Source organism: Anser anser, assembly GCF_964211835.1.
Source record: "Anser anser genome assembly, chromosome: 1".
Lineage (NCBI taxonomy): Eukaryota > Metazoa > Chordata > Aves > Anseriformes > Anatidae > Anser > Anser anser.
Window position 1 is genome coordinate 128367367 of NC_139720.1, and position 18812 is coordinate 128386178.

An 18812-nucleotide genomic window follows, 5' to 3' on the forward strand; every position below is an offset into this window, starting at 1 on the left:
GGTGTGCTTTTATTTATTTATTTATTATTTGGGAGGACGGCCGGGGCGAGCCGGCCCCTAACGGCTGACAGGGGCTCATAACGGCTGGAGTGGGGGCTCCTGATGGCGGCGAAGGGCAGCGGGGCGGGTGCAGCCCTCCCGCCGTGCAGCAGCCGCCGCCAGCCCGTCCCGAGAAGCCGAGCGGGGCCACGGCTCAAAGCCCCGCCGGTCAGGGCGGTGGCGGCGGGCGGTGCGGGGAGGTCGTGTGCCCCGCCAGGGGCGGGGAAGGGAAGCCATAAACGAGGCGAGGCCGCCCCGACGGTGTCGCCTCCCCCTCGGCACCGCGTTGGGCGCGGAACTGAGCGGGCTCGTCCCGGGGCTGCCCGCTTGTCCCTCAGCCGAGGGCGAGCGGGCGACGGGGAACCGCTCGCCATGAGGCGCGGCCCCGCCTGAGCACCTGCTGGCAGCCGCCGGCCCCCCTCAGCCCTCGGAGGCGCTATGGAGAGCCCCGCGGGCGGCAGCGCGGCGGCGGAGCCGGGGCACCCCGGCACGGAGCCGGAGCTGCCGGCGCCCTGCCCGCCCGAGGCGGCGGCGGCGGCACCGGGCGGTGTGGAGGCGGCGGAGGGCGGCGCGGGTGCCCCGCGGGCGCGCTGCCTGCGGGCCGTGTATGTGCTCAACGAGCCGCCCAAGGCGGGCGCCGGGGCGCGGAGCCCCGAGGCCGGGGCTCGGCAGTGCCTGCTGAGGGCCTGCGAGGCCGAGGGGGCTCAGCTGGGCACGGTCAACTTCGGGGAGCTGGACTTCGGGGAGACGGCGGTGCTGGACGCCTTCTACGACGCGGGTGAGAGGGACGGAGCCGGGGGGAGGCGTGTGGGGACAGGGAGACAGCTCCCGGGGGGAACCTCGCGTCCTTTCTGTCTTGTCTAGGAACGTGGGCTACCTTCACAGGCTTCTTTGGTGGTCATCTTGCAGGACTGAGATCACTTTATAAGTGGTTAATACAACTTTGTGGTGATAAAGTGCCTTTTTATACTCTTAAATCCAGCAAGAGCCTCGTTTTCAGGAGTACCCTGGTCAAGGAGCAGGAGGTGTGAGAAAACGTCTCTTCCTTACACTAGCTCCTTCAGTCACTACAGAGTGTTACCCCAGTAAGACTGGTGATCCTCCAGTGCCAGCCAAGCCTTAAGGAGTAGCAAATTTCTTGCTTGTGCAATTTGGTGAGAACCCTCTTTCAGCTCTAAGTCTGGCTGAGATCTCAGAGCTGAGACGTCAGCGCTGGACGTAGCATGAAGACAGGCCAGCCAGAAGACCCTGAGCTGGCATGTCCAGATGGTTCATGTTCACTGCTCAGACTCCAGATCTGGACAGTGAAACTGGGTTCTGTAGTTAGTTGCCCAGGGAAGTGGTGGCGTCACCATCCCTGGGGGTGTTCAAGGAAAGGTTGGACGTGGTGCTTAGGGACATGGTTTAGTGGGTGACGGTGGTGGTAGGGTGATGGTTGGACCAGATGATCTTGAAGGTCTTTTCCAACTTGAATGATTCTGTGATTCTAAGGGCGTGTAGAAGCGCACCCTGAAGAAGACAGCTTGTCAGTGTTGCTTACCCTGTCCAGGCTCCAGCTGGTGATCGGGCTCTGTTGGTTCAAAAGAAACCTCCTCTCCCTTCTCCACTCAAAAAAACACCTGTTAGGTTGGGCACTACAGGAAAGAGTCAAGAGCTTTGTGAATAAGCAGAGGGAGCCCCTAGGTCAATAGGTATTTTAAAAAGTAATCAAGGTGAGTATGTGTGGAGAAATTCCAGACTGATTTTTCTGATATCTTTATGAGCAGACCTCAGGAAACTGGGGAATTCACAGGCTCCAAAGAGGAAAGTACCGTTAAGTCCACGTTTATGCCCATCTTACATGAGATGAAACTTTGATGTGCTCATGAGATATGTTAGACTTCTTAAGACTTTAGCCTTACTTGAAATGCTCATATGACATTGAGTCCATTTCATCCCCTGATATGTCACCCAAGTATTGAGGAATCTCACATCTTTTTTGTTGTTGTTGTTTTCTTTTTCCTTTTTTTAACTTCATCTTCCCAATCAGGAGATTCTATTACATCTCCGTTAGCAGAGTTGAAAAATGTTCTCTGTGCATAACAGATATACTGTTTGTGTGTTTTAGTACACAACCATGAAGGAGCAATTTCTTTGTATTGCTCCAGGATTACTGTATGCTTACTCTCCTGAAGGTAAGCATAATATTGTACTTACTGGTGGCCTCATCAATGCAAAAATATTTCTGTTTCTACTAATAGTCCTATTAATGTATTTGCACACATTTGTTCTGCTTTGCACTGAGATCTTATTATGAGACAGTTATTAGTTTTCTTAAGTTGCATTATGAAGTAGGTGTCTCTTGTCTGGGAGTGTGGCCTAACTTTGCAAACCTCTTTGGCGTTCAAGTCATCTTGTAGGACCAAGATTACTTTATAAGTGATTAATGTAGCTTTGCAATACTAAACTGCCTTGCTACTGGATACTAATGCAACACTCTTATGTCCAGGCTTAGCAAGCAAATATTTTATATAATTTTTATGTCTATTAAAAGCTAATTGAATAGTCCTCAACCAATAATTGTTCCAAAGGAGACTGTTCAAAATGGTCTTTGTAACCATATCTTTCCAGTAGCAACTTTTTGAGATCAGCCAAGGGGACAACTTTGTAATCTGTGCAATGTGTTCCCTTATTTGGCAAAAATTTTGGTCAAAACATCCTTTAATGTTGTTACCTGTATTAAGAGAAACTCAAGTGTATTAGCACAAGTCACTTTTGTCCACCAGACCTGCAAGCTGTCAAAAAGCAGAGAGGTTTTTGTCAGTAGATACTTTTTTGAAAATCATGCAGAATGTTACTAGTAGTTTAGCATTTGCTCATTGATAAGAATCCCAAATTAACTGCCATCAACTACAATGTACCCTGAAAATGTGAATATCCTTAAAAAAAAAAAAGCTAAGTATAAACTATCATTTTAATACAATATTTGTTTTGCTCTTCTGTTGTTTTAGTAAGTACCACTTCTAGCATCAACATTTTTGAATAACTTTTGTGCTCTTGCATCGCTGCTGTTACCGTCTGTTTTTTAACTGAAGATCTTAGCTCCCTGGTTCATGCCTTTACCTTTATTTACTTATTTATGTATTTATGAACAGTTGGGCTGTACTATCCTCTGCCCCTTCCTTTGGAGATTTCCCTATTCCTATGGTATGTATAAAATAGATGTTCAGAGAAATCCTCAGTCAGAACTTCTAAAGTTATAGAACTACAGAATATCCTGAGTTGGAAGGGACCCCAAGGATCTTCCAGTCCAATGCCTGGCTCCACACAGGACCACCCAAAAATCTGACCGTGTGTCTGAGAGCGTTGTCCAAACACTTCTTGAGCTACAGCAGGCTCGGTGCCGAGACCACTTCCCTGGGGAGCCCGTCCCAGTGCCCGACCACCCTCTGGGTGCAGACCCTTTTCCTACCACCCAGCCTGACCCTCCCCTGTCCCAGCCCCATGCCGTTCCCTCGGGTCCTGTGGCTGTCCCCAGAGAGCAGAGCTCAGCGCCTGCCCCTCCGCTCCCCTCGTGAGGGAGCTGCAGGCCGCCATGAGGCCTCCCCTCAGCCTGCTCTGCTCGGGGCTGAACAAACCCAGGGGCCTCAGCCACTCATACATCTTGCCTTCCAGACCTTTCACCATTTTGTGTCCCTCCTTTGGACACTCTGATAGTTTTATGTCCTTCTTATACTGTGGTGCCCCAAACTGCACACAGCACTCGAGGTGAGGCTGCGCTGGTGCAGAGCAAAACGGGACGATCCCTTCCCTCAACCAGCGAGCCGTGCTGCGCCTGATGCTCAGTACGGATGGCCCTTTTGGCTGTGAAGGCACGCTGCTGACTAATATTCAACTTGCCGTCAACCAGAATCCGCAGACCCCTTTCCGTGGTACTGCTCTACAGCCTCTCCTATGTACAGCCAGGGTTGCCCTGTCCCAGGTGCAGAATCCAGCACTTGCTCTTGTTGAATTTCATACTGTTGGTGATTGCCCAGCTCTCTGATTTGTCAAGATGTCTCTGCAAGGCCTCTCCACCACTGAGGGAGTCATCAGCTCCTCCCAGTTCAGTGTCACCTGCAGACTTACTCAAAACATGTACTAGTCATTTAGGAACCATTGAAGAGAACAGGCCCTAAAATGGGCCAGTTTATAAATTGGTTATAGAATCATGCATGGGAGTGGGAAATTTTCTGTTCTTTTAACAATATGGAATGATTTTTTAACATATGGAATGATTGCATCTTCTTCCTTCATTCTGCAAGGGGACAAAAAGTATCCATTACACTTTTTCACTTTTCTGTTTTGCTTTTTTTTCCTGATTTTTTTTTTAATTTTTTTCTTTCTTCCCCCCCTTTTAATTTAATTTAATTTTTTTATTTTATTTACATTGCTGGTATTAGCTAGCAGTGTACCCATGTTTCATGTTGGATTTGCATTTTCATGGATTTTAATGTACTGCCTCTGTATTTTTGGTTCTCTAGGTGTACGATGATCTGTCATTGCTTTCTGAAAAATTTTATCATGCTCATCTTGTTTTCTTGCTCTGCATTGTTTATTGGTGTTTTCTCCCTGCCTCACATTTTCGAATATGTATCAAGCTATTATCCAAAAATGCTTAAGCTGACAATTGTTCATCTACTTGTAACAGTCTTAACCAGCTACCCCCCACAATTTCTTTAGTCCTTGAAAAATCAGTCATTTTTAATCTATATTTTCATATATATAATTTAATGTTGCCATATTCTTTTTGCAGAATATGTGTCAGGTTGGGAGTGTTGTCATCCGTTCAGTTCTTAACAAAGATGATCATTAAAGTCTCATGCTGAACTTCGTGTTAGGAAATTATTGTGTTTATATATATATATATAATATAAAATCTGAAGAAATGTTATGCTTGTGTAAGATATCTAGTAGATGTTTCCCATACTGAAGGGATCTAGTATAATGGATATTTATTTTCTGTATGCTCTGGGTAGAACTTTGGGAAGCAGTTCCTCTTGCTCTCTTAGGAGAGTAGTAAAAGATGCTTGCCTGTAGCTGTCTTTTGGTTTGCTAGTTGAAACCTTGACCGCTATGTATCCACTAATGTTTAAAGACTGAGCTGTGAGGTCCCCTGCTTCTGAATCGTGTTGGCAGGGTCTCTGTCGCAAGTGCTATCCATGATCCCATTTTCCCCATTCTGCCTGAGGTCGTAGCCATTTACTTGAAGCCGTAAGACACTCTCCCCCTGCCCCCAGGCAAGCGCGTATATTTTATTTAGCATGAATCTATGATATAATGACTCTTGGAATTGGTACCTTTGTGAAGACAAAACCAGCAAACTTTAAGGACAGAGTGCAAAGAGAAAGATCAGCAGGAACCTCTTTTTCCTGTCTGCAGGCGGACTTCTTCGTAGATGATTTTTCAGAAAACCGCTGAGAAGAGTGCTGCAAAAACAGCTATTTTCTGTAATAAGAGGAAGATGTCTCTTTCTTTTTCTCCTTGAGTGTACTCATTACTGACTTTCCACCATTTGAAATCTTAACATGAGTAGAAATGCCACTTGTGACTTGTGCCATATAAGTTATTTCAGAGCAGCAGGTAATGCAGAATGACTCTGATGTTCAGAAATCACAAAACCTACTAAGATGCTTCGACAAAAGGGAATTTATAAGTTCTACAGCTCTTGTGAGCAGACTTCCTACAAATGGTGAAATTAGGGCTTGTTAACAGAAAGATGAGCTCTCTGCTCAGGCTGTGTTATAGAAAAAAGCTGTCAACAAGGTAATGTATGTTATGCAGAAATGAACGATGTTATCTACCTAGGAGAAGCAACCAGGATGCTGGCATACATTGAATGTATCTCTAGGAAGAAAGTGGCATTATTTTTAGGCAGAAAGCCACAGATACCAAGCCTCTTCTTTTTTTTTTTTTTTGCTTGGTCCCCCCCCCACCCCCCTTTTTTTTTTTTTTTTCAAAAAATAAAAGCAATCTTACACAAGAACAGCAAGCCTAGGAACTGATAGAGGGTTTTTGAAGTTATTCAGAATTATCCCTTGCAGAAAATCAAACTACAAGCACTGTAGCGTGTTCATAAACAGCTGAAGAGGCATGGTGAGAGGGTGAGTGTGGCTTTGCTAGTGATGTTACAGATTGTGTATATAGTCAGTCCATGAAGAGACTAAATCACTCAAAGGGTCTTTCAGTTCCGGATGTGCTAAGAAAGAAAACACGATGTCAGAGTTAAATGTCTGCCCTGTACCTATGGAAGGGTGATGTTAGATGGAAAGAACAGTAGCTTTTACTTGTCTACCTGAAACTTTATCAAGCCTTATTGCTCACAGTCTTTGTCCACAGCGCTAAGTGGAGGAGTGGCACCCTCTACAGTTGTACAAGTTTTGCACGTTCCTGTTTTGGTTCTGTGAAATCCTGTTTCTGTAGTTGATCATCCTTTTACCTCAGGAAGGATACACAGCAGTCTGTTCTGAGGCTTGGAATATTCCTTGGCTCGTTTGGCCACAATGTCTTGAGATGATGGCAGTCGCTGAAGTCAGCAATCAGCAATGTGAAAGTCAACTGGAAGGAAGAAAAACTAGGGAGAGACTGGAGTACTGAGGAATAAAGCTAGAAGTTTGCCTGAGGAAAAAAAACACAACACAACATTTATCACTAGTTTAAGCTAATATACAGCATGGCAACTAGCGTAGCTGAGCTGGAGGCACACGTCTTTCTTGCTGACTGCTGCAGGAATTGTAATCTCTGACAGGAAGGTGAGGATGACAGCTGAGGGCAATAACATCTTAAATGAGCTTTGACACACCTTGCTGCTGCAATTTATCTTTGCCCTCAGGTGTGACAGAGAACAGCAGAGAAGGGGTTAAAGGTTAGCTATCCAGTGCTGCCCTAGCAGGCAGGGGTTGCTGTTTTATTGAGGAATACTTGGTGGTTTTTCTTCCACTTCTTTTGCCCTGCAACCGGCCTGATGTCTGGGTGTGTATTTTCTTCAAATCTGAGGAGATGCTTATACTGTATGATACAGAAACGTGAAGAGAAGCAGTCAAACCATCTTCAGAGCAGGCAGCTGGTGGCTGAAAGGCTAAGGCTGACCAGGCTGGGTGTTGTGCTGCTTTAATACAGCAACAGAGCTGTCAGGACCAGATATTTTATCTCCGCGTGGTACTGCACATCTAGAGCAAGTCTGGGTGTCTCCACAGCATTGTGCCATCAAAATAAGTATTCTGGCAACAAAACCGTCATATACGAGTATTGCAGTCCTTCTATACTCAAGTGCATGAGGTGAGTTTTAAAAGACCAGAGTGAGCTTGAGACAATCCATGAAGTGTAGGTGGTCCTGTGCTGTGCCACATCCTGGGCGCTGTGGCGCATGGTTACATTTGTGGAGAATGGCTTTGTATCAACCTTGTTGCTGTTTCAATGTGTAACCTGAAAGGCTTCCCTTTGGTCCCACTATTCTATGAAATAACTCCTTGAAGTTGGTTGAGCAAGTTTAGAAACACACAAACAAGTAACCATAAATAGGTTATATAGAATCCATTAGTGTTCCCCTGGTTTATTGCCCTGGGCCAAATGCAGGATTGGAACGGCATTCAGAGAATAAAGAAGATATTAAAAAATAAAAAAGAAGGAATATACCCTGATTCCCTAATGGAGAGAGAGTCTGTTGTATTACTTCTCCTTTTGGAGAACATCTTTTTTTAGTTGTGGTTGATCGTGTGGAAAGGAATAGTGGCAATAAAAACCCAGTATGAGTTGCTACCTTTTAATGAAGCTTTGAATTTAATTGTTTACATCTCTAAAAACCAGGTGTTAATCATGCAAATCTGGGCTCCTCTGTTCCAAGGTGAGAGTATGCATGTATGAATGCACTGTCACCTACAGCTTTCCATTTTTTCTGCTTGCCTTTCTCTCCTCCTGATCCTAAACCTTAAATCTGAGAAAGCTATCTGCAACCAGAGTCTGGTTATGAACCCTGTGTCATGGAGTTTTGTAGCTAGGAGCACATCAGATTATTTCTAGGTATTGAGTCAGCTGAGAAGGAATCTTCTCCCTGAATGTAATACAAATTTGTTTTAATTCACTCTGCATGTAATATTTTCACTTTATGATTCTTTCTAAATAGATTTAGGTAGACAGAAGCTTTTGCACCCATTACAATGGGTAATGAATGGTTGGATGTATCTTGAGCTGCCTTTGATCTGAAGACAAATTACTGTCACACTTACTGCCCTTGAAAACACCAGAGGTGACATTTTTGTTTTGTTTTTAAATATTGCTTAAATGTTTTGGGGAAAATGAAACATTGTAAGCAAGGAGATCTCTGGTTCTACCTTGCTGCATTTCCAGTTGTCTGAGCGATATCAGAGATACCTGAAAAGCAGCTGTGAGAAGAGAAGAGGTGAGACTGACTGGCTAGAGTCAACCAGGTTGTACACATGAGGTTGCTGATGTGCAAGCCTGGTCCCTTTTCTCCTTTGAACTCATTGCATGCTTGTTCAGGCCTGCTGTGCTGTGCGTACCATATTCTTTATAGGTTTAAGATTTACAAACGGTTTCTGTAAGACCTGAGCTCACATTAGACCTGAGCTCACAAAATTAAATTTTATTTTTATTTTTTTTAAAGGCAATGTTTCTTTATGTGGGTTAATTTTGTTGCTTTACTTTTTGTTCTTCCATGAAATAGACAAATGGTGATAGAAATACAGTTAGCTCGTGAGGCGTTCTGCTGTCACGTCTTGCTTTTATTAGTGTAATTATACCTCACTTTTGTTTTATCATCAAATTACACGTGGATATTAAACAAATATGGATGTGTTCCGTAGTTAAAAAGTAACTAATGTTCCTGTTTTGCAGATGTAGAAGATTGAGGTAAAGCTTTTCTGGCGTGCAAGGAGTTGGTGCAGAACTGGGGTGAGAACTCCAGGCTTTTTGGCTTCCTCTGCACTCCGTTTCAGGGACGGCCTCAAGTTCAGATTGGGTGGCTGTTCCTGCTGGCTGCTCACCTGTGTCCAGTTGACCCCTGGGGCGTGCTGCTGCTTTGGCACACGCAGAGGAGCAGCCCCAGCAGCGCTTGTTCCGCGTAGCTGCTGCCTCCTTTCACGCTGCAGTGATGTTATGTGGCTGGAGTGAGGCAGTGGAGACAGGCAGAGGGTCTTTTAGGAAGACCTCAGGGTGGTTTACTGCTTGCAGGTGGAATCTGTGAACATGGTAGGTACGTCTGGCTTTTTCAGTGTGGATGGGAGTTGCTTTATCCTCAAGCTACCTTTGAACGGCGGTGCGGGTGCCTGAGACTGAGCCAAGAGGGAGGGCAGCTGTTGTTTTATCCTGCTCCCAGGCACGGGCTTGCCGTAAACAGCATAGCTGCAGTCCCTGCTGAGGTCAGGGTGGTTCAGCTGGCAGCTGCTGGTGGGCCACACGTGTCCCATGGTACGATTCCACCTAACCTATTGCCTTTCTTTCGGGTGCTGCAGCTACCTTCACCTTTTCTTGGGACGTCGGGGCTGCCATAGAGACAGGCCAGGAGCAAAAGCTGCACCTCTGTGGTCTGTGAGGAGGGGGGCCCAAAGCTGCAATGTGAATTCTGTCACTTAGAAGCATTGGATCGCTCTGCTGTGATAAACTATGCTTGCTTTTTTTTATCCTTCATAATATTCAGCCTCACAGAGGTAAATCATTCTGCCGTAGTGTTCAGGATGGTAGAGCTGAAACTTTTCAGGAATTCTCTGGTAAAGCTTCTGGGCATTTTAACTTTGGTCTAAGTCAGTGCAACTGTTACACTTTGGAGTTCAGAGCCAAATAGGATTCAAAACTTAAAGAAAACGTACCCCAGCTTTTCTTATGGCCAAAGTGCATGGCCCCAGCCTTGGTAAGCGTGACCTTTCATTGACTGAAGCGGGCTCTGCTGCCAGGCGCAAATCCAAAACAGTAGTGGCACTGCTAAAAGAGTACACCCCCAGCTTTCTGCTCAGCTGGGGTGCTGTAGCTGAATCCAGCATTAAGGGAAATACTTTGGTTTACCGTAGCTGAACATCTGGGCACATAGTTGTGTCTAGTATATACTGCTGTTAGGCTTACATTCTCTTGAAACATTCTTAAATATCTGTTTAAAGAAAGAAACAAAGGGTAATTGTAAATAGAATAATCTTGTGGTGCTTTTTAAACCTGTTCCCCTGGGTATCATCTTTCTTGTTTCATTTTTGCATTAAGTTGTAAGAGGAAATGTCTAAACTCTCTGCTGCTTGTGTCCTTCTCTTTCTCCATTTAGGAGAACTTGCCTGCATGCACAGAGCCATAGCTCCGTGACGGGTGGTTGTTGGCCTCTCAACAACTTGAGAGATGCTGTTTGCTTAGTGTCTGAAGCTTTTGAGGTGTAAAATCAAATGCATTAGTTCTGTTTAAAATAAATAAATACAAAAATAAATAACATGTAAATCAACATGATAATGAGCTTTCCCTAAAATTCTTCATCTTCCTACTAGCGTCAGCGGTGCTTTGTATGAGTTGGAACTCTGTTGCCTCCAAGAACATTGAAAACAGAGTTGTAGATTCATGAAACTGATTGTAGGGAGAATAGGAGGGGAGTTACCTTGTTTATACTTGGTATAGTGCTATTCCCTGCCATACTATATACTTTGATTTTGTTACTAATACTTAGTAGCTAGCTCATTCAGAAGACATTGAGTATCAGAATCAGTGTAAGGTTTGGCTAATGCAGCAAAATACCTGTCTGTTATAATTTCTTAGAGTTGAGACTGGCTGTATGAACTCTTCTCTTGCTGCCTTTCACTCACAGCACTTGGAGAAAGTTTTTTTGTTTTTTGTTTTTTTTTTCCTTTAAATTCTAATTCATGTTTATGTTGGGGGGAGAAAATTCTTGTTCATCTTGCCTTTGTTCTGAGAGTGACAAGCTGGAACAGGAGTAGGAATTTGTGAATGAAAACAGTTACAGTGCTATATTCTGTGTGAGCTGCTTTCAAACAGCAGCAGACCAGTCATCTCTGCTGCTTTAATCTTAGCTGGAAATAAAAATTTGCAGGAGAAAAGCTCCTGCAAAAAAAATGTTTGCAGTGGTGTTGCTGCTTTGTACTAGGCTTCTTTACTTAGCAGGGCTTCTGTGTGTGCACTGCTGTGAAATAGAACAACTCTCTGCTTTTGTCAGCATCGTCTCTGCCTTTTGTAGAAATCTGGGTTGTTTCAGGTATTTTCCATGTGCTTGACATACTCCAGTCTTTATGTTGTCAGCGTGAGAAAAGGATGTGATCACCCAACTCAAAGCCAGACATTGTGCCTCTGCCTGCTAACATTGTGCATGGTCCTTAAGCTAACTGGCAAATTACGGAGTCTGGTCGTGGAGAAAGTATCCAACCCAGAGTGAAAGAAAGTTTGAAAATGTTCGAGTTGGATTTTTTGTTTCTATTGTAACTAGATTTTAGAGTTGCTTAAACTCTTGCTTATTTTAATAACTACTGTTCAAAACTAGGTAAGTCTTGATACCACTTTTTAAAAAACAAGCTGATTTGATTATGTGGCTTGCAGTGAAGACTGCACATAGGAATGCTTGATTTGTGTCTATTTTTATTTTTCCCTTTAATGCCTATTTGGATTCCTTGTTTTATGATTACGATCACCTCTGTGAAGATACAGTACAACTTCGGAGAAGAATAACAAGTTACTGTCATTAACTTTTGGTATTTTAGACAATTTTAAAGGTGGTTATCCAGAATTTAGTTTGTCCACTCTAAACTTTGTGGCATACTTCCCACCATGATGATTCACAAGGTATCGATTGCTATGTACACTTGATCCTTTTCCTTCAATATGACCGAATTTGGATTTTCCACCTTATAGTCCTTGAAAGAGCTGGCAGTTGCTATTCTATCCTGTCTGTTTAGTAATTCTGCAGGGCCTCAGATCTATGGTAGTTACTCAACCCTAACTTTGACAAGTGCCTCATCAAAGCTGATAAAGCTTTGAAGAGTCACAAAAAACAAGTGCTGTAATGTGTGGTATAGATCCCTTCCTCCTCCTGGAGTATATGTTGCTATGCATGAAAATGGCCATGTTGTCATACTTTCCTGAACACTTTGAAAGTATTTTTTGAAAAATATGCTGGTTTAATCTCGTCTTGCACAGTTAATACTTAATTCCAGCTAGTAAACCACAGCTGAACTCTGATTCCAAAGGAAAAAACAGCAAATGCCCACTCTCAGCAGCATTTTAGGGACATGGTTTAGTGGGCGATACTGGTGGTAGGGGTATGGTTGGACCAGATGATCTTGGAGGTCTTTTCTAGCCGTAATGATTCTGTGAGTTGACGTCCTTTCATAGCCTGGGAGTCTCATTGTCCAACTGCAGACCAGAACGCAGTAAAAAGATGGTCCTGATGGTCTGAAGGATCAAATAGGAACCGTGCTGTGAAAGTTGTAAACTGATTTCTGGAGTGGCTAATACAACAAGCATTAGTTTTTTTGTACTGCTTAGTTCTGATCAGTCATCTATCTGTACAATGCTACGCTGTGATCACTGGGACAAAGCAGAGAAGCAGTCCTAGGATGAAGATGTGTGAAGCCGGGGTGCAGCTTTTTTTAATTTTTTATTCCATTTTTATTTTCTTTGCTTATCAACCCCAAATCTGTAGAAACTAGTCTTTCCCCAGAATATGAAGAAAAGTGTGCTTCAAAAAGAAGTACCAGAGATTTCCTCAAGTCTGTTTGGAACCATATCCTGTTGATTGCAACAGCAGAGTAAAAACTTCAGCAGTGGATTCAGCCATGTAATACACAGAACATTGCAACTATAATCACCCTGAAGAGGCAGTTAACAATAGTTGTGGAATTGAGTTTTCAGTAAAAAAAAGCCAGTGTATCTTGGGATTTATTAAATACTTGATGGTGTATTTTTTTCCCCTCTTTTAAGCTGAGATCTTGTCAGCATCCGTGCTGTCATCTTCTGAAAACTTTATGCGTACATATATTTTGAGGTGAGCCATTCTACACTCTAATAAATGACAGAGACCACGCTTAGAGGCTTGCTATTAAATCAGTTTCATGTGATTCAGTTTGTCTGCTGAATCACAACTTGGAAGTACTAATATTCCTCTGATTCTATAGAGATCCCATGATGATTAGCTTTGGGTTATAATTTTTACTTATGTTCTAAGTTAAACTAGGGAAATGTAGAATGGATGTGCTGTGATAGTGAACAAGCTGGGTTCGTGCTTAATGTTCCCCATCTGCAAGCTGGAAGTAATAATATGTACTGTATTCAGAGGGTAGGTAAAGTAGATAATGTTTGCAACTTGCTTTGGAAATGAGAGCTTCTGCTGAAATTCCGGATTGTATTGATCACTACCCAGTGCCTGGAAATAGTTTTCTCATTTTTTTAATGGATGTTGCGCATTTTTGAAGTGACAATATTTGGTGGTACATCAGGATTTTTGCAGTAGTTCCCACAGCTTTTAGGCTGGCACGTGACACTTGTAGTGTTTACAGGCAAGTTAAAAATAGCAGATTGAGTCCACATCTGCCCAACATCCAGAGTATTGAGTCAAGAGCTCTGTATATGAGTGGAAGTCTCTTGGCCAACCAAGAATCTGTGGTTTTCTCTAAACTTTATTTGCCTTGCCACTTTAATAATGCTGCCTGTTTTCAATTAACAATTTATTCATGCATAACTTATTGTACTTTACATGGTCCCTAAATGAAAGGCTGAGAGGCTATCCCAGTAAAGAGGAAATCTGTGATCTAGCTATGAGGCTGAATACCTCACACATTGGTAGTGATGGAGCTGTTTCTTGATGTTTGTTTTTTAAAGATTATTTGAAAAGAAAATAGGATCAAGAGTAGGAAAGTCTAATTTATCTATATATGCTAAAGTTTTCATTCTAAAAAAAAAAAAAAAAGGAAAAAAAAGATTTTCAATAGCTTTACCCAGACCCATGAACTTTAGTGTACCAAAATCTTTTTTCCTTCTTTCCGTTGTCGTGCTTTGTATTTTGATTACTTTGGGCAGAAGATGAAGCTCAGCATAATTGGATTTTTTCAAATGTTTTTGATGTATATTGTTGACCAGTGTGTGACCTGCTGGAGATGTGCAGATTTGGCAGGTTTTTTCTGCTCCCCAGCCAAAGTATTCAATGGTAAATGATGGGTGACTCTTAAGTGGTTTAGTTTGGATAAATGTTGGAGCTTATCTACACCTCCTTGGCCTAGAAATCGATTTGCCTGAGTTGGGGAGGAAGGGACAGCCCTTTTGTTGAATTTCATATTCTTCTTCTTTTCGCTTAGGCCAGACTCTCCCATAAAGATTCTGGTTTTGTTTTTGTTTTTTGTTTTTTAATAATACTTCAATCCCTTTCACTGCCTATTACGACCCAGCGTAGGAAGTGCGGAGGTGTAAGAGAAGTTAAATAAAGTTCACCTTTCTTATTCCACCCCCCTTGAACTACAGGCAAGGTTCAAGTGAGGTTCAGGGTTGGGTGTTTTTTCTGTACGCTCTCTCTACTGGCGAGCTCAGCTCTAGTAAACATTGCAGTGGAAATATTCTCATGTGACGCTTGGCACACAGCTAGTGCAGCAGGCAAGTGTGAAGAGCCTGTTTTTAATTTACTCCACTGTTTCCCTCTGTTAAATAGGGCAATGAAATGACAGGTTCTTCAGAATTACCAGGCTCTTTAACTTGCAGTGAAATTTAGGAGAGAACGTTATCCTCAGTGAGCTGGCATAGTTAAAAGTATGTATGATGTGAGACATTTACTCTTTATGGCTGCCTAGCATCTATGTCAAAGCTTTTAATATAGTAGGAGCATAAAAGCAGGCAGAATTACTGAGCAGGTATCTCGTTCTCAGAGAGTCTGTGATGGGTGAGTATTTTTGTAGTGTCCTGGGTATGTAGATTTAGAGCCCTTTTTCAATCACTGATAATAACTTGGGGAAAAAGAGAGAAAGGAGTGACTTCTGGAAGCTTTGTTTGCCTAATGTCTGAATAACGAAAAGGGAAACAAATGCAGGTTATTTAAATATGTCTTGACAATGTTTGAGTGCTGCTTTGTCAGTGTTCATTTGGGTACATTTGGGTATCAGGGCTGAATGAGCACATGGGAAGTGTAAATAGCTGTCTATTTTGAGTAGGGATTCGGGCATACTGATTGCTTTGTAGACGCTTAGCTGTTTGGCAGATGGAAGTTAGTTGCTAAATCACACTTTCTGAGTTGTAGCTCATGCCTAGGAACAATTAGATGGTAGAGGGGAATGGCTTAGGTAAAACATTACGAATGGGGGATGTCAACTTGCAATAGCAAATTATTTAATTTGCCTTTTTTATTATTGTTATTTTTTTTACTTCAGTTGGGTGCATGGTTCCATGATTGAAATAAAAGTCACTGTAAGTGTAAGTACTTTGGCACTCAGTAAGTATGATTGTACAACAGTGTGGATGACTGTTCTTTAAGAGGTGTTTGTGCGTGCCCTGTCTCAGCCCAGACTCTGTCCTACTTACAGTATCTGATTGTTTAGCTGCAGATGCAAATATGTTTTATTATATTATACACAAAAAGTGACTTTCATGAAAGTAATTTATTAAACTTTTATTTCTTTCAATTCTTGTAAAGCCTAACAGTTTCTTAAAGTGCTTTTTCAGGAGGCTGGTAGCTGATACCACTCCCAGGAGGACTGATAGGTGCAGTGACAGGCCTCCTATCTGCTGCTGTGCCTGCACTAAGTTAGGCAGAAGTTATCAAATTAAATATGGGCTGAGGGATAAGATCAGAAGTATCCAAACTCTAAGGGGAGGATGGAGTGGAAAGGAAGGGAAGCAGAGAGCATGGGTCATGGGAAAGAGGTAGGAGTTACAGGCAGGCATGAGCATTCATCTGCCTGAGCCTTGAAACCTCCCAAATGACTAAGATCCAAGTGATAGATCTCCCTCTCAATTTTTAACCCAGGAGCTTGAAGGCTGTAATTTCACAAGGAAATGGTATAAATAGTGACCTCTTGCGCATGTCACAACTTTCAGAAACCGTGTGGCATGCAGACCTTGGCAGGACCCATCTGATTTTAATTGTGCTTGGTGACTAAAGATCTGTGACTTTGCATATGTGGTCCTGGAGTGGGCAAACTTTTACAGCCCTTCCTCAAGGAAGGGTGTGTGCGCAAAGAGGTGTGTACCGGGTAAGTTTCCAGTGACAGTGTGTGCAGGCTTTTTATTTATTATTATTATTTTTACCGTGGTCTCTCTCACCACTGAGTTAGGTCCCTCGGACTTGAGGCTGTGTTGTTCTCAGGACATCACAAACAGTGGTAAGAAATAAAAAGTAAAGTCTGTTTCTAGCCTTAGTATGAACGTCATTGGCTTACAGGGAAACGCAACACTTGCATTTGGCTTGAAAGGTAATTGTACTGGGAATTTACTGAGTAAAAATTTCACCCATAGGCCAGGAGCACCCGGTTTACAGAAAACTTAAGTAAGAGTCAGGTGTTCAGGGACTCCTTTGGAAATCCTAGCTGTGGGTCTGAACTGTGCCAATCCTTCCTTTTTGTTCCCTGAGGGCAGAGTGCCTGCAGGTACAGTCCTGGTGAGGAAGAGCCGTAGTTCGTCTCCAGTGGCCACCAATTCATTGCTCAGCTGGTGGGAACTAGCTGCAGGAAAATACCTGCTGAGGTGACATAAATTGTGACTGAAATGCTCTAATGGTTGAATCTGATTCTTCAGAGCAGAACTGCTGGAATCTGTGGAGCGACTTTGTTGCCCTCAACACATTCAGTGGGAGTGTCTGCAGTTATCTTTGACTCCCTTCATAGCTAGTGGAGAGAAAAGGGCACATTTGGGCTGCAGTTCTGCTTGTCCTAAAGAAGGCTTTTGAATGATCAGATGAGTGATGCTCTGAAAATGCTTTTCCCCTCTCTGCATTGATGATGAGGGGAATGCAGACTGGCTCATCTGAGGCCAAACACCTCCTTTGTGTCTGACCAAATCACTGCTGAATCTTAGCTTTGGAATGAGCAACATTTCTTGAGGCTAGCAAGAGTAATTCTAGATAGCCTGACTCTTCTGACAGATTTCTTTTTGGTGCAAGGAAGTACTCTGGCTTCTTAATTTGGCATGAGAGGATGCTGAACGTTGACCAAAAGAATAGGCTTCACAACACAGTCTCAGAAATGGCTGAGTTGGTTTTAATTAAATCTTTTATAACAAAAAAAAAACAAACCAAACCCACAACCAACAACAAACCCACGCAACCTCAAGCAAAGACTAGCAAAGTTAAAAGAGACCGAAAACAAAGCTTTGTCACGGAAAACATTAAGCAATTTTGAAGCTTAGGCGTACTCTGGTTACAGTGAATTACACATTTCCTAACTTCTGCAATTCAGTATTGCAAGAAGAGTTCTCTGAGGATTAGTTCTTTGTTTCCTTCTTTCCCTAAACAATTAATGAAAGAAAGATATCCACATTGTCTGACCTCTTCTGAGTGACAGGTGATTTTCTGGTGTTCCACTTCCAATAATGCAATATTTTCTACTTCACACTTGTGCAGAAGCATTAAAGGTGCATTCTGAGTTTGGATGTGCCCTGTATTATGTCAGCTGCATTACTTTTCTTCACACACTGCTTCTTGAAGGTGCACAGGTGTATTCTGTTCTGGCAGAGCCCGAGGGACTCTCTTAGGAGCTGAGTTAAATATAAGCGCAGACGTGCTCTGGACAGAATTTTTGCTTTTCTGGATTAGTAGAACTGCATTCTAATTTTAGAGCAGTGCCTTCCCTTCTTTGAAACTTATAGTTTTACTTTGAATTTAATTATTTTAAAAAATCTAAGAATATTTTGTAAAGCTTTTGCTTTTTGATTTCCAAGGATTTTTGGAAGAACCCATTTAACAGCAGAGAAAATCCTTAATATGCAACTAAAGGGAAAGAACTGAAAGCTTCAGGTGATGTATCTAATGAATAAAGAAACCCCAAAACATAAAAATAAATGAGAACTTAGGTTCCAATGAATCCCTAGACCCAGCAGTATTGCTTACCTACTGTAATTTGTTCTGCTGCTTTTACTAAAGAGTAGTTTCTTAGGCAATTTAATTTTTGGAGCAGATTATTTTAATAATAAGGAATGCATGTCAATTATAAATATAGCATGAATACTTCATCATAGTGTAGTAAAATTGATAGTTTCAAATGCTAGTTTCTCCCAGTTTGCAGTAAGCACTACTGGAGCATGAAAAATATGTTCTAGTTCTATTTTTAATGCGTGTTCTCTGTACCCGAGGGCAGATGAAAGATGCATTATCTGAGTGCAGCTGTAAAGTAACACCCCCGTGCTGACATGATTAGTGGCTGCAGTGTGTTTGGGTCTGAATATAACCTTCTTTCGGAGCTGACTGGATGCAATGGGTACTCATGCAGGGCTGTGGAAGCTAGAGATGAGCACTGGCCCCTCAGCCTTGCCCACGTTGCTGTTTTGGGCGGCCATCTGGTTTGCACTGTATCCCCGGGGGCAAATTTGCTGGATGGGAATTGTTGGTGCTGAGGCTGGTATTTGAAATTCAGAGGGCAAAAGGTCACAGGTGAGAACTAAAGCCAAGAACAAGAAGTTTCTGGTTGTGACTAAAATAAATATTTGTAAAAAAATATAAATCTTCTGCTCTTCGCTCATGTTAAAATGCTTTCAAGCTCTGTGTATGTGCCATACTGGTTGCTTTCATTACTGGTTTTCCTCCAGCTACATGTGCTGCTGTTTCTTCCAAGCTGGCTTATTCTGCTGGC

The 18812-nt window shown here is 42.8% G+C and overlaps 1 protein-coding gene across 4 annotated transcripts in view; it reads left to right on the top strand.

Moving 5' to 3' along the window:
* Positions 1–293: 293 nt before the first annotated feature.
* The window catches only part of MAP3K15 (mitogen-activated protein kinase kinase kinase 15), an 85997-nt gene continuing 67478 nt past the window's right edge, over positions 294–18812 (top strand). The window contains exon 1 of one of the 4 annotated variants that reach the window (XM_083850434.1): positions 294–817. In XM_083850434.1, the coding sequence (XP_083706560.1) occupies positions 478–817 (340 nt within the window). In that variant the 5' untranslated portion in view covers positions 294–477. Of the gene's footprint in view, positions 818–839; positions 7336–7357; positions 9265–18812 lie in introns of those variants that run through there. The other 3 variants (XM_083850437.1, XM_083850435.1, XM_083850436.1) reach the window with 3 other exon arrangements.